The 22,044-nt window shown below is 44.9% G+C and overlaps 1 protein-coding gene across 6 annotated transcripts in view; it reads right to left on the bottom strand.

Moving 5' to 3' along the window:
• Positions 1 to 3,993: 3,993 nt before the first annotated feature.
• The window catches only part of LOC146173632 (dicarboxylate carrier UCP2-like), a 143,832-nt gene continuing 125,781 nt past the window's right edge, over positions 3,994 to 22,044 (bottom strand). For 5 of the 6 annotated variants that reach the window (XM_084584792.1, XM_084584791.1, XM_084584789.1 and 2 more), the window contains 6 exons: positions 16,964 to 17,186; positions 13,531 to 13,685; positions 10,808 to 11,015; positions 8,652 to 8,867; positions 6,718 to 7,000; positions 3,994 to 5,274 (listed from right to left, as the gene is read on the bottom strand). In XM_084584792.1, coding sequence (XP_084440918.1) covers positions 5,082 to 5,274; positions 6,718 to 7,000; positions 8,652 to 8,867; positions 10,808 to 11,015; positions 13,531 to 13,653 — 1,023 coding nt within the window. In that variant the 5' untranslated portion in view covers positions 13,654 to 13,685; positions 16,964 to 17,186 and the 3' untranslated portion in view covers positions 3,994 to 5,081. Of the gene's footprint in view, positions 5,275 to 6,717; positions 7,001 to 8,651; positions 8,868 to 10,807; positions 11,016 to 13,530; positions 13,686 to 16,963; positions 17,187 to 21,081; positions 21,101 to 22,044 lie in introns of those variants that run through there. The other variant, XM_084584794.1, reaches the window with a different exon arrangement.

Below are 22,044 nucleotides of genomic sequence, written 5' to 3'. Positions count from 1 at the left end.
TAGACATAACATTACACCCCTAACACATCGTCAAGTGTCCGGTAGCTTTTTTGTCACTGTCTTAAATCCCTGTTCCTCGTTCGTTAAGTTGAAGGATTCCCCTGTCCTTGAGCACCAAGAAAGACGCAGAGCAGACACCTCGCTTAAAGCTAGGTAAAATCGATACATGCGCTGTTGATTCACTTCTTGTCGTTCACGTCACTTTCTGGCTGCTTCATTGCTTCGCCGAGTTTGAAGAAAGAGTTAAGGTACTGGCAGCAGGATTTGTGAATGCCATGTAATTAAGTTCTGTGACGAAAATTGAGTTGTTTTCGGGCAGCTCAAAGATGTCGCAAATATACCTACGTCTTCCGACAAAGCACGCAGACAAGCCTCATCAGCCAGCTTCCATTTCCGCTCTTCTTCTGTCACTTTCACCCTCCACAGTTGTGGGAAGTGCTTGACGTATCTTGTCCCCTAATACCTACCAGAACAGGCGTTATCAAAGTCGTGTAGATGTCCCAGCTCCAATATATTACCTCCGTTGCCACAGATTACCATGTCATAAAAATATAACGTAAAATATATGGAGTACGTACCGGACAAAGTTTCAGCTTCGAGAGCACTTTTCGCCACTTAAGGTTATTTAACGCGAATTTTTGCCACTTGCACTTCTGCGGCATTGCACCCGAGTTGGTCAGTGCGAATGAACCGTGTGTTTCAGAGAACCTCATCCGTTTAGTCAAATGTACTAGTTACAGAGTCCTGTGATAAGCATCGCTGTGATATGTAAGAGTTGCCCTTATCAAATCCGATCCTTGATGTCGTTGATGTTGGCCGTTGAAGAAGTGTCCCTGTTTGCTAGCACCACAGAGGCGTCTTCCAGCCGCACGGTGAAGAAGGGAAAAAAAAAGATGAAGAAGTTGCGCAGCGCGCAGAGGAAGTGTATCCGTGCTGTCCTTCGACTGCAAGGACAACTTTGGCGTTCCTTCAAACGACAAGAGGAGGCGCTGAAGTCCCGAGCCTTGCAGGCGAAATAGATGTCTCCTTCATCGTTCAAGTCCCCAAATCCTTTTGAGAAGCCCTAGGATGCTCCACGATGCTCTCTAGGGACAGAGCACCACTCATTACGTACGTTGCTTGACGTGCGTTATGCATTACAAAAGAAGAAAAAAAACCTGTCGTACAAGTTAGGTCCTTCGTGACCGCCACAAGAAAAAAAAAACTGAAGAGAAGGACGGGTGGAGGAGAAGGCGAACATTTCCGTCATGGCTGTTGGAGGAATAAAAATAACTCAGAACTAACCCCTGGGAGTTGTGTTGCTTCAATTTGTGGCCGAATGTTTCTCGGCCGGTGGCACTGTTATGAAAAGATTACAAATATAGCTGTCTCGATGAGACCTTCGGGAGCTCCTCGATCATGCAAGCTGGGACACTCAGCTTGGGAATCAGGCTGCCCCCTTTGACGATTTTACAGAGGTAAACAATGCTTATATATATATATAGGACCTGAGCAGCCATAGATAGGCGGTGTCCCGTCAGTTTTAGTTCCGCTCTGGGTTTCGATAAACGCTAAACAATTATGGATGCATGAAAGATTCGCGACAACAATGCGTTCCCTTCCAAATAAATTCAACTCATACAGAGCGCCAGATTTCTTCTGATATGGGCTTATCATGTGGACTCCCCATGTGCAAATACAGAACACATTATGACCTCCCATGCCGCTGCTCTATTGTCTCCTGATTACCTTAAATCCCCTGCACCCTAGTTTAGGGTGTGGGTGGCGTCGGCGACTCTGGCCATGACCCGTCTTAACAGACATATAGTTCTTAATTTCATCTTAATAAAATGTGAGCGCTATTGCCGCCCTTTAAGAGCTCATGAGCTACACGGACCGTATCCAAACAGGGGCGGTTAGAGAGAAGGCGTAACTATAAGCGGCGGTGAGCCTGCGCCATGAAACGCTTTCGCTAGAGGGTTTAGCGACATATTTACACCACATGTCTGAGCAGAAAAATTGAAGATATGATGCGTCTTTTCGCATCAAAATGAAAGGGCAGGGAATATCACAAAGGTTCTCCTACCCTCAATTGCTGTTATACGTATGCCCCACTGGGGTGTCTTTTGCAAGAACCCTTCTTTTAATGTTTTCTGGACGCTAGACAAAACGAGAAACAGGAACCAAACCGTATACTGTTTATGTATTCTCGGTAAGGAATGAAAAGGTCCAACAACAACAGCCCATCTTCTTCCAGATATCCATAGACGAAAACGAAACGTAAGAAATTTGAAACGAACACAATGTGTAGAGGTGAACAGTGGAAACTTGGATACCTAGTCCTGATAGGATATACACGAAAGTGTGTGGATAATGATGAGGAAGGCTATGCTGATGTAAAAATTATATAATTGAGTGAGGTGTTTGTTTTATCCTCGAGACTCCAATTGGTGTGGTAATAGAAATGGTATTAATTACAATAGGGACGTAGGTTAGGATAGAATGAGAAGTGTAGTTATGGCCGGAAGTTGAGTTAGGTGCACATGTATTGGTTTGTTGTTCTCACCGGGAAGCTGCCTTCTATCTCACAAATAATTAGTAGGGAGTTGATTACTTTTGCCCGCCGAGGTGGTAAAGATGGAGAGATATTTATGCTAGTTCGGTACTGGCACACAGGCAGCAATAGCGAAGGTTACAGCTCGTGTATGTTGGTTTTCAGGAAGAGACTTATGGTCAGGGGTCCACACTGTAGAAAGGCATGGCATGATGAGGTGACGTCAGAGTCTAGGATTATTGCCCTGAGGGCAATACTAGGCTTTGGCGCCATTTCGACAGGCTACATTTAAGTTTGAGACGTACGGGGTGACAGTAGGAAAGGTAGAGACAGTGGCTAGACCAGTGGCAGATTCCTTTTCCTATGTGGCGGGGGTAGTGATAGAAGCTTTCGTGGCCGTGTCGAGCGCTTTGTCGAGTACTCTGAACCTAGTGTGATATTTCTTATGAAATTGGGCGTAAGCGTCCACGGTGCCCCACCAAAAGGTGAACACCTTGCCACAAGTTACAAGGAAGCGAATCTACCGGACTAGACATTTTAAACTAGGCATATTGGCAAGGTACCTTTTCTATAAAATTACGCCAGAACACTCCATTATTTCATTATTTCGTCCGTATTAAAACTTTAGGTCAAGTGGAAATAGCTAGTTCTTTATAAATAGTTTATGGCGTACAAGCAACTGCGGCTATCATGCGCCAGGTCAAGTGAAAGCCTGAATTCGAATTAAAGGTTATAATAATACACGACGGACCTTTTTCGGCCAGCTATTGAAATAGTTCGTGTCTCCTCACAAATTAACATCTTTTTTTCTTTGAGTACCTGCAGCTCCAAACAGTGACTTCATTCGTCCAAAGGAGACGGTAAATCCAATTTGCTTCTTTCTTTCTACTGCATAGTGGGTGGAACAGCGCGAAAAGACGAAACACACAAGAAGAGACGCACAACAGACGAGCGCTGCACCCACTACGCAATTGTACCAACTCGCCCAACTGTCCATCCTATTTCTTTCTACTCACAGAGTGTGGTTGTGGCCGGGAGGCTGCGGGGCTCCTACATAGAATATTCTTGTCGATACACCCAAACATTACGGGGGACCCTTGAGGGTATATTTAAGGGTATCACGTGACAGCGTAGGGAGCCACCTGACATATAAAGCCCCACTTTAACCAAGCCGTGTGTGGCCTATGGTTAAGCATGCCTTACTCAGCATCCAAGAGCACTGCAAAGTTGATTTTAGTTCCACCTTCCCACCTCAAATTGAGCAAATCGAAATAGTGAGTCCTGCCAACTTTTCGATATGTGGTTGAAGAACCAGAGCTCGGCCTTGTCAGCTGTCAGTCCCAACCTGACAGCCTCACACTCATGATTCGAGCACAACGCCAAAGCCTACAACGACACCGCATTTCCTGAATATGAGAAAGATTATGTAACCCGAATGCAAGACACAAGGCAAAACAGAGTAAAAAATATAGGGTGTTTAATACAGACTTTGTACATAAACTCGGTATACGCACAACGAGTTGGTCATGTTTGTCTCCGCCCTGCGTTCAATGCATGGTCATACATAGTCCCACACAGTATTAGAAAGCAATAACAATATGTATGTCTATGCAGTGCTTGTACCTTTTTATTTGTTTAAGTTAATTTAACATGAAGGCCAAGTTGTTAATTGTCCAAAGACCAATTGTCCGAATGTTTTCTTTTGTCAAGTTTACTTCTGCAGAAACGATTCCTAATAATGAGTTGGAATTTGGTCATTTGGTTTCCAAGGAGAGACTTCATATCATCCATTTGTTTAGAATACGGAGCAAATTTGTTTATAAAAGAAAATGGAGCCAGCATGGCAACGGCCTCGTTAGTAACGAGAATGGAAGAATATCTTATAAGTCTGTTACTCCACTTTGCCAACTTTAGTCACTGATTTAATTCAACAAAATTTGAAGATTCGCACTAGGAAAAATAGGAGCTGCATTTTCGAGAAAAAAAAAATCTCATCTTTATGAACGTCTTGAAGATAGACAACATTTTAACAAAAATATTTGTATGGTGCCGATCAACAGAGTCAAAACAGCCATTGTGGCAACTGTGACATCTGGGCAGAGATCCGAAATTCGTCCTCCTTGGGCTTTCCAAGTGACCATTTGACCTTCTCCATGTATTCACCATGTGGTGATGTTTAGGCCTAAATATATGCGGGGAAAATATTAAAATAGAAAAAAAATGAACTCGAAATTCTTTCCAACATTCATTCGTTGCTCCAGTTTCCCCAAAAGTACCTCTCAATTTTTTTTATGTATTTTTTTTTTTGCAATGCCTTCCAAAACCTCTCTAGTTAGGATTAGCTCGCATCTCATCCATCGCTCGCAGATTACGGAAATGACAGGAAAGGTCACTAGTTTGGTGGTCAACGTCATTGCTAACGCAATACTTCAACTCTGGAAATAAGCTCAGAGCTGACCAGTAGCGTCGCAACGCAGCTGTCATTACGTAAGCCTCCATCAGTTGTTTGATATGTTGACGATGATTACATGCGTAGTTCGACACGTAGTCACAGGATGATGGCGGCGCTGGGCTCGGCAAGGACCGAGTAGCGAGACAGGTGAATCTTGTCTTGACCCACGATCAGGCAGTTGGAAGAACCCTCGCCGCTGCCTAGGTTGTGGAACAGTCGCTTGAGCTGTTCGTACGTGACGAACATGCAGATGTTCCAGGAGCCGAGTCGGACAAATGAGGGCGTGAATCTGCGTGATGCGAAAGGTCATTTATTGCAGTGAAGCAGCTAGTGAAAATGGGCACCAAAATTGTTAAGTGGATGTACATGAAATATGACAAGCTTCAGTGTCACTTCTTAAAGAGCTTTGTTAATAAAGGAAAGAAAGTGCAATATTCAGGGGCAAATGCCATCTGGTGATCTTATTTGAAGAGGGAAAAGGAAATATCGTTAATCCTAGCTCACACTCTAGAACTCACACACTACACTATGAGCCTGAAATAAATAGAAAGGGTAAGCACGCGACAGCTTGTTTCTGCAACAAGCGTTAGCGCTTGGCAACACACACTACTTGTGGATTACACCAACCTGCAATTAGTCTCCTAAGAAATAATTATTCCATTAAAGGGAACTACTGGCTGTGCTAAGGTAGATAGTTTCCTCGGGACCAGCCTCTTTGCGAATTTAACATCTCTGGCTTGACTCTTGCAGAGGCCTATTCTCGTTTCATTCAAGATTAAATGGTTTTTAACCTAATTACTATATTCTGGCCTAAGGAAAAACAAATTTTCAGTCTTCCAGCACGAAATACCAGAAATTAATTTTTCACAAATGGGCAGCGCTGTGGCGGAGTGCATTATATTTGATGAAAACAGCAACATGAAATGCCATGATTTGTTAGGCAAACATCATAAGAACACCACCGCGGTGGTACAGTGGTAAGGCGCTCGACTCCATTGCCCAAGGATAGGGATCGAATCTCGGTCGCGGCGGCCACTTTTCGATGGAGGTGAAAAAAAATAAACCCCATGCGGTCGAAATTTCCGGAGTCCTCCACTACGCTGTTTCTCATAGCCTGAGTCGCATTGGAACGTTAAACATCGTAAACCAAACCAAACATCATAAGAATAGCAGAATTGATTTCTCTTTGCGCTACGAACATCGGTTTTGAAATTGCAGGAAAGTGAAATGTTATTCCTGGTGACAAATTCTATCTGCATACAAATGGTGGACGACACGCTACCCAATCGCTATATTATGAAATATTAGTTACTGCAATCGTTGTTCGTCGTAAACGCTATCTTATTTGAGGCAAGGAATCTAAATTCGTCCGAAACGAAGAAAGCGCTTTGACTGAAAAACCAAACCTTCTACGGGGCAATAACCTCATAAAATCTCATCTAATCGCATATGATCTCATACGGTGCACATCATTATCATAAAATATCGCACATAATTTATAAAAATGTACAACAAATTATGATACTTTATACAATTATATGCGACTTGTATGTGATTTGTTATTTGAATTGAGTGAGATTGTGTGAGAAAATGTGAGGTTATTGCCTCATGCACTTTTTTCAGTAGGGCCGGGCGGGGGGGGGGGGGGGGGGGACAACCCGCGGAAAAGCTGCGAATTCACTTCCAGCACAGTTGTGTCCAAAACACACAGAATGGTCAAAGTGATGCGTACCCTTTGTAGAAGGCCATGAGGCCTCCCTCGTGGAACATGCGCACGGCGCAGTCCATGGCCCCCGTGTAGAGGCCCGCCGCAGAGTTCATGTAGCGCGTCTTGACGACGTCCACGGGCGAGGCCACCACAGTGGCGCAGAAGCCAGCGCCGAAGGCGGACACGAAGTGGCACGCCATATTGTCTCCGAGCAAACCCCGAGAGAGGATGGCCTCTTTGACGCTGTCATAGCACACCAGCTCAGCTGCGTTGATGATGCTGTTGCGAGCGATGTTGGGCATCATGCCTGTAAAGAGAGCAAAGAGTACAAGATATAGCGAAAATATGAATGAATTCCACAAAAAAGCAGCTGAAAAGCAATACGAGAAAGGCGACGGAATGAAAGCGCCGGTTGGCAACCAACTTTCTAATAATGTAGGTTGCAATTACGGCGGCTCTTGTCCCTTGTAGTTATCACTTGTCCTAAGCTATGGTCAGCCACTGGCTGGTCCAGCATTCCGCCGCTTGCCCCATTTTGCTGGCCTAAAGAAAGCGACAACTACTCAAGAGAAAGGAGAACGACTGTAGTAATAACAGTACGATTCAATTAATCTGGTAGAGTAGGATTCTCTCAGTCATCGGTTTCGTTTATCAAGAGCTACATTTACAACACTGATCTTACAAGCTTCAAGTAGTCACATTTCCCATTCAAAGTTAGGAACGATGAATCAGTGACAGAGCATCTGAAACGCATATGTGTGAAATGAATGTCTTATATATTTTCGTTTTCATTTACAGCTATGGTAGTGGTTCGCACAAACCACAAATTGTCTAGGAGATGGGGCACAATAACAATATCGGAGCCAAACTACACATACCGGCCCGTATGAAACCTTAAAAGCGATAGACTTGCTTTACACATGTTTATCGGATGATTATTCAAATGGTATAACATGCCATGAAATAAAGCACGAAGGGTTTTACATTTATTATTGTCAGCTGGGCTGGAGACCCTTCATTTTCGACGAAGGTTATGGATATCCTCCTGTCTGGGAGCAATTCATATAGAGGCCCTTTCTGTTGGTCACTCCCAGAAAAAAAAATGCGAGCGGAGGTTTTACCTTATTCAACCTCAGAGCCCAGACACGGTGCTGTCGACCTTGCAACCATCTCTCATGTTGAGTGAACTGCTCTTCGAAACCTACAGCCTGGAGCAATACTCCCCTGCCTTTTTTATTAGCCAGTTCATTCTTCCACGATAACATACGTAGACTATGGTGCACTGAAGAGGTAGTACAGTCGCCAGCACGGCTATCTAGAGTGCTGAAGCGATGTGCTGCCGATCAAACAAAGTGAAATATTGGCTGGGCTGCTCTGTAAGTGGTACAGTGTAGTTTCCAGTGGAAATAGTATGCCTACAAGTTTCCGTTTCGTGTCATCATTATCTCTATAATCGGGCCCCTTTTCTAAAATTTGCCTTTCTTTCTGCGACAGGTCTGTGTTCGAGCGCTCTAGATAGCTAGACGTGCTGACGACTGTACATCGGCACTGCTGGGAATTACATAGCACAAAGGAAACAACTTCCAAAGACGAGGGCGCTCCAGGCTATGTTTTATTACCAAGACTTCTCAATTTTATAAGTAAACAAAGGATAAAGCCCATGGAGGCAAGAACTGCTCAAGAAAGTTCTCGAACAGCAAAACAGTTGTAAGGAATAGACGTGCGAAATGCATTCCCGATCAGAACGCCTGTAAAATGAATCAGTTTCACTTACAGTTTCCACTACATGGCATTAGCATTATTGTCAATATGCCCTATACGGGCGCACATATCTCATACATACAAAAGTGGAAGGAGCTACAAAGCTACACGTATAAGCCATTTTCATCAACTAGTGTAAGACAAATGCCGGACGCTTGGCTGGATGCAGGGAGATCAAAGGTGCTCCACGCTCTCACCTTTGTACAGTCCCCTCAAGCCTTCCTCACGGCCGATGGTGCGGTATGCCTGGAAGGAGTTTCGGTAGCGTCGGGGTGCCGTGCCGGATTGGGCCTGCATGCGCACCTTGACAACGTCCGTGGGCTGCGCCGTGGTCACGGCCAGGGCACCCGTGGTCACCGCGGCCACAATGCGCACGGCCAGCACCGAGACAGAGTTGCCGCCGTGGTTGTGACCTGGGTACAGAGAAAAACACGGCATTCGTGAGCTGTTGCCCATCGCCACCACCAATGACAAAGCGAGGCCTCTCCCGTTGGACCCTATTAACCCTGTCCATGTTACCGTGTGTAGTGGGTGCTCGTCACAGCTTTCCCCTTAGCTAGCTTAGAAGTTCGCACTTGACAGCTAATTATCACAGACTACAGGATTAGGTGTCATTATCATTAGCTGGACTATAGCCACTGCAGGGCGAAGGCCTCTCCCATACTCCTCTAATTAACCCGGTCCTGTGCTAGCTGCATCAAATTTTAGGCGTAAAGTATTAGGTGCACTGTACACAAATAAATTGTTTAACCACGCATTTCTGTAATCTCGTTTCAATATCTCCATTTCCCCACTTGTATCCACCGCCACACCTTACCACGCTTTCTTCGAATTCACTCATTTCATCATGATCATGATCATCATCGCCTGACTATACCCACTGCAGGGCGAAGGCCTCTCCCATATTTCTCCACTTAACCCGGTTCTGTGCTAGCTGCATCCAGTTGACCCCTGTGACCTTCTTAACCTCATCCGCCCACCTTTCTGCCTTACCAATTTCAGCGGTTACCAACTCTTCAGTACTTTGCCGTTTATATATTTTGGCTCCATATAAATTCGGCTCTCTGAGCTAGAATCGAACTTGTCAGTTAGTGATAAGCCTAAAGCATTTGGTGTTGTGCGCCTATAAATTAATGCAAAACACTATATGGCACTCAGGGCTTTGAGAGGCAAACGCGAGTACTGCAGATCAATCCTCATGTGCGTGCTTTTAATTTGTCGTTGTGAAAGTATTTACGCTTAATTCTTAATAAAACACATAATTCTCGAAAAGACACCACAACAATTAAAAAAGCCGCTACAAAATTGAAATCTTCTAGCAATCCCTCCTTAGACAGCAAAGACGCCTGAGAGATGAAAAAAAGATATGAATTAAGCCCGTTTCTTCCGGGCCTAAGTGGCGAGCTTCTAATAAACATGACGAACTATGTATATTTTGTTATTCCTTTATCTCTCACCTAAGGCTGGTAAGATTATTCGAAAAGCTCCGGCCATACAAACGTTTTATAAACAGCGAGTGCTGTTTTTTTATTTCTGAATACGCTGCACACGGTGCAAATCTCTGCTAAATTGTATACTGCCAAAGGCCAGAAAATCAGAGGATAAATCTAAAGCCACCCTTAGCATGCCTTGCATAAGATGTCTATTTTTGTTCCGGTGGAGTTCTGCGCTCTGGGAGTAAGCGTAAAGTAGATTCGAGAGCTTCGCTCAAATATGCCTACATACGTGCTTCGCTTTTTTTTTTTCTGTGTATGGTGAACTTGTGCCTTAGACCTCTGGCACCGCTTCCGACCCGCCGTGAGAAGCAATCATGCGTAAGCCACGGCTTGGATGGCATGTGGCTACTGCTACCCTCCCCTAAAGAATGTATTCGCGTGCCGGAAGACTACAGCTTCTCTTTTGTGTGCTGTGACCCAATTGCACTACTGTGCCAAGGTCATTTTCTCTGATTATTAACTCTGTCAGGATGTTTACATTGCAAACCAATGCTGGTTTACTTACATTTCCGAAGCGCATGATTGGTGCGCTCAAAACGTCTATACTTCGCTTGTCTGAAATTTGTACTCGATTTTTATTACTCGCTGTACAAACGTCCCAAACAAATACAAACGTCCCGCTGAACAAGGGCACTTTCAGCTGAAACGTGCAAAACAGTGATTATAATAACTGAGTTATTCGGGCAATTATGACCACGTCTACGAACATCGAAGACCCCGCTACCAAAGAACTTGGGCGTCTGTGCGGGTACATCTTTAAGTAAGCTCTTCTTTGTGTTCGATATAGACATCGCATCGATTCGGATCGTGATCAGCAGTCGGTGCGGACAATCTCGAGTGAGGTAGCTATCGCTTACCCAGGATTGCCATGCTGTAGGCCTCCTTGACGTTATCGTACAAGCCTATCCGCACCGTGGCAAAGCAGGCCTGTCTCTGGAGGCCCGGCCCCAGACCCCCGTACAGCCTGGCAGGGCCTTCCTGGCGCGCGATGGTCACCACGGTGCCCAGTACGCCACGGTACTTGAGGCTCGACCTGGTGTAGCCGGTCGTGCCCTCGCCCTGGATCTGCGAGCATGCGAATGTATATCGGTTTAGATGGCGGGATCGGAAATGAACTCAGTGAATCGGCTGCTTACCACATCACCATAACACGACCACTCTTTTTGTTAGGTTTCGTTTTATTATTACAGAATGCATCCTAGTGTGCTAGATTGTGGAGGCGGGGACAGTGCAGCATAAAGTAAGCCAGGCGAGAGGGCATATAATGTCAGTTGAGCCAATCGCAAACACCGCGAACGAAAAGAAAGACGAGAGAAATGTAATTTCCTACAGAGTATACCATACTCGTGGGTGACACGGACTGTTTCTCACTCTGCAGCAAAGTTCCATTTGTGACATTCAATCACCGGAAAGAGAATTTGCTTACAGAAATACGTAAATGAGCCTCATAATATTTTCGTTGTTAAAACAAAACTACTTTGTACCGCCATAGCAGACCAAAACATAAATTAAGAGGTAAAAAAAGCGAGGAAAGAAACGCTTTAGGATATTGACGACTACGTGCGATTGTTTTATTTGCCGCTATGGTGCCACCATTCACAAGCATAAAAAAAAAAAACGTGTATTATAATTATCCACTTTTTCAAGCCGAGTTTAACCATTGGTATGATAAAAAAAGCTGATATGAACGCGACAGGGATCAATACATACCACTTTCACTTCATCCTCAATATTAATTTGAGCCAAGCGTAAGAGCCAAGCGTAAGGTCTCAGCGTAAGAGCCAATAAGGCACAGCCGCAGTTATTACTGCAGATCCTTGAAAGAAATCGCAAATTATTGAAATATTGAAGTCCCTGTACAGGAACAATACTATGATACGAGGACAGAGCTGCTGTCCAACACTCAGTTTGCCTACTTATTGCAGCCGCATTGCAGTCCCTTTTTAACCGCTGCAATGAACGCCGTTTGCAGGGGTTCCTGTTGGGCGGCAGACGTGCTTAAGTAGCTCGTATTGCAAGTTACAACATCAAGCGTAACCTGTTGGCAAACTTAACGCTTTGTGAGCTGCCGCTCGTGTCTTTTTCCCCCACTTCATTCAGGATGTTTAATCTGCCGCAGCAACCCGGCTACATCAAGGCTGGCGTGAGCATCTTTCATAGCGCGTTAAACTATGTCAAAGATAATCCAGCTTACCTTTTAATAAGCTGTTGATAAACTCCTAATCTTCTTACGCATGTACTAATTCCCCCTCAGCTGTTCAAAACCAGCCCGAAATGACAAAGCCGTTTCCGATTAGCGATAACCTGCAAAGACGAACCCGTGGCAGCTGAACCACCATCCAGTAACGATTCATCGGTAAACGTTGCTTCCCGATGTGCTGACATTTTAACCCGATGACGTTCAAAACGCGATAGCTCTACCGTTGTCGGTGTCGTCGAGAAAATTAACAAGCATGGCGGGCATGACACTGGTAGCTGGCAGCTGACATGACCGCGCACCTTACTTTTGGCAGGAGCTACCAACTAGGGTCTCTCCTTTCATATGAGAGGGTGATATCAGAATGAGCCTGCCAGGACCCTGACACTTTGAGTTAGACATGTTACCGCTAATCCACGTAGGCACGTTCACATGGCTAGGTTAAAGCGGGGTCCTTGCGAGTGGGTTGGTAGCCTACGCTATCACGTCATACCTATCGCTTACGCTATCGCGTTAAAGGCGCAGTTTAAGTGTCCCCCGCAAATTTCCTGGTCCCACCATGTCGCTCAGTTTTAGCTATCCCTTTTGGTCAAACCAGTTAAAAATTTCCATTTTGAAACCCGACACCTTCCCGTTGTTACTTCTGAAGAGTTAGAATTAATGGTGTCGCTGCATACGAGCTAGGCTATCAGGTATCGGCGGTGCCCTGCGCCTTTCATTTCCATACAGTGCTTGTGCTTTGAGCAGCGCTAGTCACTTATTTTGAATGCCGCGGCGGGACAGTCTGATAAGCTCCAAGTGCCCCAGAGTGCCCGATTTGAATTCGTGACCCATGACAAGCCCACAAAAAACGACTTGCGGTAACAATTTCTAAACGCACCATAAAAGGAACCAGGACAGAAGTCAGGTAAAGGAAAACCTAATATAATACAAGCTTAAATGTCCTTCCTTCCTTTGATCACACTATAGCTTTTTTTCTATATTGATCTTTATTTTGTGATTATGTTGTTTAAGGTACTTCATTTCTGTATTTCTTTGTTTGCCTTATTGTTTGCCGACAACATTGTAGCAGTATTAGTTCTATGCCAAGTCATATTTAAATTAGATATATATTTGTATTTTTTTTAATGTAATATTGCATATAACAGTTTTTGCCATTTTGCAGTCTCGTATTTACACTGCTATACCTTGTTATGGTCTCTTGGGCCTCGTCACGCTGCCGCGAGCAGGTTTTTGCCCAAGAGCTCCAACAATGTACTTGGTGAAATAAATGAATTGAATCGAATTTACCCCATGGAGAAGTTCTGCTAGAGATATAATCATTTGGTTCTAGTGAGTGGTCAAAGGTGCTGCAGCGATAACATAATTGAAGCGCATCATCACCTGCAGTCGGACCTTGGCGACGTCCAGGGGAAAGGTAATGGCATCCGCTATGCAAGCGGCTGAACCCGCGCAGACCAACTTGGCGGCCAAGCCAAGTTGCGGCTGGTTGCTGTTGGCGGCCATGGCGCTGGATACAGTAGGTTTGCTTGGTCGACCTGTAAAGGTTTCAGAAAATTACGCTTGTGCCCCGTGAAGTATTACTAGCACAATATGCCTATACCAATGAAGTTTGCTTAAATTAAACGCGGAATTCGCGAAACTGCGCCCTAAAGTAAGAGAAGATGACCTGAAATATGTAAGAGGTGCACGTCCAGTTTTGCCTGTGAAATATTTAAAAATCAATTCATATCGATTACGTACAAGGTCCTCAAAATTGTAATTACGGGACAGACCTTGAGGTTTTATCAGCCTTGCAAGGCACACACGAAATACATGAACTTTGAGAAAAGCGATTGAGCTTTTCCCGCGCTATTAAAGAAATCTCGCGCTATTGAAAATTGTTAAATTTACGCACAAAACATGGAAAATTTTGACAACAATGATGTTCCTGGGCCAACTACAGGCGTGCAGCGTCATTAAATCAGTCGATTCGGGGAATGTTTTTATTCATATGGACTTCACTTTACGGTTAGGAGGCTTCTATAGTTATCAAACCTTATAACTGAAATTATTGGCATTCACGCGCTTTATTATGTTCGTGAAATACCTCGTGCGACTTCACGACGTATGGTATCCAGATATTAGACAACAATCGCTCGCTTTGCATGCTGGAAATTAGGCATCAAAAATGCGTTTTATAAATGCATGTAGCTGTAAGACTCTGTCGCCTCATGAATCATGCGGTACCTATTACCATATTTTAATCAGACTTACGTATCGAAATATTATGTGGCGTTTATGCAAGCACCAGGAAGAGGAAAACGCGACGAATGGACTTTACACGATTAATTATCGCTAGCGTCAACAACTAGACCATTCGTGATGTGCAATCCCTACTTCTAAAATGCTAGCCACTATCCTTCGCATATAATAGTTGTGCAGAATTTATTGGTGGCGTCTCTCATAGCCTGAGTAGCTTTGGGACGTTAAATCCCACAAACCAAACCAAATTTATTGATGGGCGAGTCTTTTACCACTGCGGAGTCACGCGCAATCAGACTTCCGAGACCTGACCTTATAGGTTTTTTTTTCTGTCCGGTGTACCGTTCGAGTGCTCTGTTTCCAGAGTCAGTAGACAATACTGGTCGTATGGCACACCGGTTAGTATAATACATTCTCTGCGCTAAGCGTAAGTAGTACGTCTCTGTCGTTAGTTTCCTTTCCTGGCTGTCGGTGTCAATAGCGTTTTGGTGTGACTTATTCCAGTGTTTCTGTTTTTATATTAAGATTATTTGAAAGACGCAGATCTTTGCTGTATTTATAGGTATACACATATGAACTGCGTTTTAAGCATATAATACTTTACGCTTAAGCATACAGGTACATCCATGATATACTAAACTGTAAATAACAAAATTGCAATAAAAATTTATCTTACTACCGACAGTCAAACAAATTATTGCTGGTTCTACGAAGACGCCTAATCTACCATGATAAGCACAAAGGAGCACGGAGAAGTAGAATTTCCCTCGAGTTGTTTTAACACGACAAAATTAATGGCGCAACTACCATGAAAATTAAAAGTCACATATACAATCACTGCTTTCTCATTTCACGCGAGTGTGCTCTTGCTTTATTCTAATATCTTCGGTTCCGCGCTCTGTAATGCTAATTGTTAGCGCTGTTATAATTGTACGCACATTTCAATCCCATTCACACATCTGAAGTAACATTATGTTGCCAAAACACAGATAAACTTACACACAGAAGGCCTAACGTACAAGACTAGCACCTGCAATTAGCGACAAGAGCTGTCTCCTAGTACTGAGAAGCGTTCATACTACCGTCACCACTGACGTCGTGGCAGACATATGCATGAACTATACGAGGCTCCATCTAGAAAACAACAGCCCGCATAGTCGCCAACGCTTACACACTCTAAAGGCCCATAACAATAACATATTAACCGGGATTCGAGAGCACCCCGTATAATCAACACATTCATTTGCACGCCCAAGATATCTCCCTCCGGGCGCCATCGGAATCCTCTCTCGAATAAGACGCCGTCATCACGTAAAGTACAAAAAAAGTGGACCCCACTGCTGGCCGCTCCCACCACTCCCTAGACACGAGGGGAAGCGCAGTATGAATAGAAACTTCAGCCGAGTCCCAGCATATCACCCGTGCACTCTTAATCTGGTTCCACATACTAAGTGAAACTTTAAAAAATGTTCCACTTATAAGCGGAACCTTTTCAAAAGTTCCACTTATAACTGGAACTTATGTGGAGCCAGATTAAGAGTGTTCTGAGACACCAAATATAGTCCATTCCCATTCATCCTACAGTACCACTTGCCGAACTTCCACAGCATGCCCAAATACCCGTGAGCCTCTATGCTCTCAAGGTTTTGCTGGGAAGACGCTCTGCTAACTGCTAACCGAACCGACCAGCCGAGGTTGATCGAGTGCGCCGAACAAAAAATGGCGGTCACAGAACTCCTGAGCCGCTAATGGGCATCCCGTGGCACAACAGCAGCAACCATCGTCCAATAAGGTTATTTTCGTCTTTCTTCTCCTCTTCCTGTATTCTTTCAACCCACACATTTCAGAAGGTTGGAAGCATTTTTTCAACTTGCGTATGATAGTGTGCTACAATCTGGCGATGAGCTAAAGGCATTTTAATATATATGACTCATAGCAGTCCTCCGTTAGACATGCGCAGCGAGCGCAAAAGTGAAGGAACTAACTTAAAAATCAATGTCTGGATCACCCAGTCACCAAGTCAAATTATACGAGCAGGTATGGGGCTGGTTGGTTGGATTGTGAGGTTTAACGTCCCAAAGCGACTCAGGCTATGAGAGACGCCGTAGTGGAGGGCTCTGGAAATTTCAACCACCTGGGGTTTTTTTAACGTGCACTGACATCACACAGCACACGGGCGCCTTGCTTTTTGCCTCCATCGACAAGCGGCCGCCGAGGCTGGGATTCGATCCCGCATTCTTGGAAACAGTAGTCGAGCGCCGTAACCACTGCGCCACCCCGGCGGGGTCAGGTACGGGGCGTTTGGAAGTAACAGATATCAGTATTTGCAATGCGCGAGGAAAGGTGGTGCTAGACAAAAGTGATGAAACTACAGAAATTAGGACCGAAACTATCCGCTTTTGACGTACTGATTTCACTATCGATGCAGCATATACCAAGCAACAATTTTAGGCGACGTCTGCGAAATTCGTTCAAGTGGTATAGACAAAACAAACCACAGTCTTGGAAAATACATCCACGCTAATAAATAAAGAGAAAGAAGCGACCAAAGTGGTCAACAGGAATCACTCACCCGAGGAGTTGCCGACGGAATGCTGCGAATTTTCACAAGTGTCGATCACTGCGCCCCGAGGGGAAGATGTCTGTTAGGAATTTTTGCGAAACGGTGGCAAAGGCGATGGTATAGAGATGGCCCAGGACTCCTGCCAGACCGCGGTCCACACGGGCCTCGGGTCGGTGCAATAGATGGATTCTTCCGACGAAGGGAACCCTTCTACCATAATACTCAGCCTGACCTGCGACCACAAGAAAAGAAAGAAAAGCAAGATATGAAATTTGCTCTTAGTACACAGCAGATACATTGGCATTCAGAACATATATACGTCACAGATAATGACAGAGATAACGCGTGGATAAAGGTCAAGCAGCTACTGAGCAATTAATTTCTGAACGTCACACGACAGCATGAAAGATATTTAGACAACTTTCTAAGCAGACGAAGTTAGGCTAAGCAGCGTAAAAGTGCGGCAAAAATGCTTTTGCGATACATACTGATGCTCACTGATTCATCGGCAGTTCCTTTCAAGGAATGTTATGCGGTGATTTCGTTCAGCTGATCTTTACTGATAAAACACTGAACATTGTTAGAAGTGTTCTAATAAACTTTGGCATTCAGGAATTCTCTAGATCATGGCACAAACCATGACTCCAATCCTTCAGCAGCGTTGTGAACAATTTTGTCCGTAACAAGAAGAGGGAACACCAAGGGTAAGTTTCCGGCTCTGTTAACTGCAACGCAGCACTGGCGCGTAAAACCAACTCCCTTAGGAGCGACTCCTTAGAAAATGGGATGTGGCATCTTTGCACGATTATTTGCTTGATTCGCTGACCCCTGAAAGCCTTGACTTAGAAGGCAAAGGTACACTAACGTCAGATAAAGGCAGACACATAACAGCGCACACGCACAGTCTCGCACTTGCTTACCTGTCTACATTTCAATCTACAGCAATTGCTTACTTCTGTAAATAGCCAACAGACTGTAAACTAAGTGCGCACGAAGTCACGGAGTCAGATAAAGACTTTCCAGACTTCCTCCAGTCTACCAATGGATGGGCAGCTGTCATTACAAAAGGACACGCTATAATAATACGTGATCAGCGACAAAACAGAAAGTTGTGAAATTATTCTTCGCGTCGCGCGTTTTCAGCGCTCAGTAAGCCGGATAAGCGAGCTGGAAAAGACATGATAGAGAGGAATAGTCGGTAAGTACGGATCAGACTGTATTGTACCTGCCAAGAGTGACGCGCACTTCGTGTCCTTGCCAGTAATCCATGAGAATAAATCGCGACTTTCGGAGAGACTTGTCTGCTCACCTAAACACGACTAATCTGTCCCAACAGACACAACAGAGACTGGGATCCTTCCATTAAATGAGACAGCTTTCTCTTAAAAGGTAGTCTTTTTTTCGGTCGTCGACAAGTGTACGGCCTCATGGGAAAAACGTGCCGTGATCTGATGACGTCATAAACAGTCCACCATCTCCCTATCGACGAGCGCTGCAAAGACGATCGTACGACGCAGGAAAATACGCCCAGGTGCGTAATTACGAGAGAGACGTCGGTTCTGCGCGGCTATATTTAGACAGTTGGTGCATTTAAGCTGCGGGTTCGGTGAAAAACTGCAAAAGAAGACAATGCATTCAACACATACGACCTCCAACCTTCAAAGTCGCCCCAGTACGCGTGGAGACTTCTCCCGTGTACTTAAATCAATCGAAACGTTTTGGGCGGGCCAGTTGGGAGATGCACGACGAATGAAAAAGAGTGCCAGCAGAAAAACATTTAAGTGACGCGGGTAAAGGAAGAGACGGCATGGACTCATAAATGTCGTGCTATGTCTGTACACCTGCTTCGATAAAAACAAAATGATGTGTTCTCTCGCTTTTTCCCTCTTACGTTTTACTTCATTAAATTCGCTTGTTTTCTCCAACGAATCAATTCTATTTCTGCACCTTGGAACGTTGTATACTAGCACACGTTTCACAGTGCGACCGCCACCTTAGTAGCCGAAAGTGCCAACCGATTTCTCCAACAGAGTATTGCTTTTGAAACACTCCATCGTGTCAGGGATTGCCGTCCGTTTGGACATGGACGGGTTATGAGACAACCAACAAAGCGTAACAGTTCTGGAATGAAAGGATGATTTAAAGATACAGGCCGAAGACTGAGCAGTCAAAACGCGTGCACTTTCGTCAGTTGCGAAAGCTCGCAAAACGATGTCCCTGCCGTTTCCTATACCTGCGAGAAGGCGGCGACGCCGGGAGAGCACTTGAAAACAAGCGCGTGGAAAGGAGACTTGTGCAATACGCTAGCCTGGCGCGTGAAGCTTCCACTTCACAGTAAGAAATCGCAATACGTCCGTAGTTTCGCGCGTGCAACTAATAACTAAAGAGCGCGATGGAATGCAGACCGTCGACTAATTTGCGGCATGGGCTCTAATGTTGCGCCCTTACGGATATTGCGTCCTTCCACCGCTCGTCACCTGCATTACCGAACTCAAAACCCGATGATCTTATTAAGACAATCCTCAGCTGTCTCATAAGCGGGTGAGGAGGAAGTGTGGACAGGAAGTTGCAACAAAAATATAACGTGATTTGATGTCAAAAATGACGCGCAACAGTCGTTTGTACATTGTTTAAGGTGGCGTCATTTTCCATGTAGCACTGATCTGCTAGTCAACTTTGAGGGTAGTTTGCGATAGGCGTTCAAACCGAAGGCATATATGCCTCCAACTGCATGCCGTTCATTGTAAGTATATATGTCCACCGAAGAGGAGGAGGAGGAGGAAAATCCTAATTTGGACACAGTATTAGGCTTTAAGAATGTCCAGGGCCCGGATCACCTAGGCCAACTGGTCGGTCAGCTGGTCCGAGGCTAGCAAAGCCCGCTACGTTGGGGGAGAAGGGTGTGGAAAATGAGACTGAAGTGCGACGGGGTAGGAGAAAATGCAGTGTTCTAAATTATAACATGCTTGAGGAGAGTGTCTGATATTGCAGAGAAAAGATCGAGCACGAGTAAGAAGTGTATTCAAAGTGCATGCGTCCGCTGAGAAGTGGGACAGATACTGTACCCTTTCTAGGCTCATATGGACCGAAATCCCGTGCGCGAGGTCTGTGTGCGAGATCTGTCATTTTCCGCGAGATGTGTTCTTGTCTAGCGTTGCTGCAATCTGCAATCCAACTTGCGCCAAGGAACGCCACGCGACAGGAGCGATGGTGTACCGCCTTAACTCACACTTGCCGGAAAAAGCGTGACAGATACTGCGCCTTTCCTTTCCTGTAAACCAATTATAATTGTATGTAGCACTGCAACGATCGCCGATAAGAGGCAGACGATGGGGGAAAATGATAGGAGAGGAAGGGTAGGCTTTCGCAATTCTCCTCTTACGAGACATCCAGAGACCGCTTATTTTTTTTTTTCCTCTGGCCACGTGTCAGTACACAGACCTCATCACTCCAGGAAGACACGGGAAACCATAAACCATAGGCGTGTCGCTGCGGCCAAAAGCACACGGAAAAAGACGCTCGTGTGCGTAAACCCCAGTCGTACAGAGTGTAAGGCAATGCAGAAAACAAACCGTCTTCTTTCCTCGTGTATGCAGGCACTGACTGCGTACGCCCAACGAAAAGAGGATAGTGTCATACTGTATGATACCACTGCAAGACAAGGGCCTCTCTCCAAATACCCCCCTCATATCCTCGTTATCTACCAAGCGCTGCCATCTTTACACATGAGCGGATTTCTTGATCGTACTGCTCCATTCATTCAGTCATTCCTTGACGCTCACAACTGAGTTTCCCTTTAACGTGTGGTCGCTTGGAAAGACCATAGATAGTCTGTTTTGTTGGTTTTTTTTTTTTTTTGTGAGGTTTAACGTCCCAAAGCGACTAAGGCTATGAGAGACGCCGTAGTGGAGGACTCCGGAAATTTCGACCACCTGGGGTTCTTTAACGTGCACTGACATTGCACAACACAAGGGCACCTTGCTTCGCTGGTATAGCACATAATATCTGCTGCCCTTTCATTTCAGCCGGATTATGAGCATCTCGTGCTTCTTCTCTTGTGGTATATGCTTTACAGCCTCGACATCGCAGCTTTCGCGGAAGAAATGAGGTCGAAATGGGGAACTCACGTTTAGAATGTCGTAGAAGCGGACACTAGCCAGAACTGAGCAATCTAGTTGCATAGCGCGAGCTAACGCCACGCGCCGTCTTCGTCTTCATCTTGTTGTGTCCCCTCGCGAGACTGCTGCGCTCGATATCAACGCCAACGTTCGTTGATGCATGAACGTAGGTGGTGTTAGTGTAGCATCGCACGATTGACCCTCTCAGTTTCGTGGTGGTATTGCTGGTGATTACTTTTTCTTATTAATCACGCAGAGTGCTAGATAAAAAACGTTGTGAAATAAATACGCCTTTTTAAATAATCGCTTGCCATGTTGTTAACATTATTTCAACATAAAGAATATCAAAAATGGTCACTGCTATTTCTGTCACGGTTTCGCTGCATGGCATTGCTCACAGGTTATTGGCTCCTGTGCTCTTGATAGCTTTTGTATCTCGTTAGCAGACATTGGTCGTTAGCAAGCAATGGTCTAAGGCGTCAAGTGAGAGAAGAGCTGAACTGGCTGATCGCATGAATTGCTGCTGAGCATTTTCACAAAAGGTTTTTGTAAAACTTTACATAAGGAAAGGTTCATTATTTTCTAACCCGACCTTCCCTAATTGTGGCAACCATCGGTAGATTTCGCATTTTTGTGACACAGGTATGACGGCAAACGAGGTGGGGGTATATGTCTTTTTTTCTTCTCGGTCATTTTTTGAAAGCGTTTTTTAGCTACGGTATTTTAAAATACAAACCTGTTAATACTAATGAATCCGAATATACGACTTTAAACGCGTGCTTGCCAAAACAGCCTTCAAACAAAGGGATCTTAATTGCGATTTTAAGGGCTAGCGGTACGCGTTATACAGTACAGTAGCGTTCTCCACGATTTTCAATAATGATAAGAATTAAGGTAACACGTTACCAGCGTTCACGCTTTCGCAGCTTGTAACAACAGACGCTGTTTCCCGCGCTGTTGAACCTCTCCACT

This window comes from Amblyomma maculatum, chromosome 11, assembly GCF_055883805.1.
Source record: "Amblyomma maculatum isolate TAMU_Amacu chromosome 11, ASM5588380v1, whole genome shotgun sequence".
NCBI classification, from domain to species: Eukaryota; Metazoa; Arthropoda; class Arachnida; order Ixodida; family Ixodidae; genus Amblyomma; species Amblyomma maculatum.
This window is presented reverse-complemented; position numbering and strand designations above follow the sequence as displayed.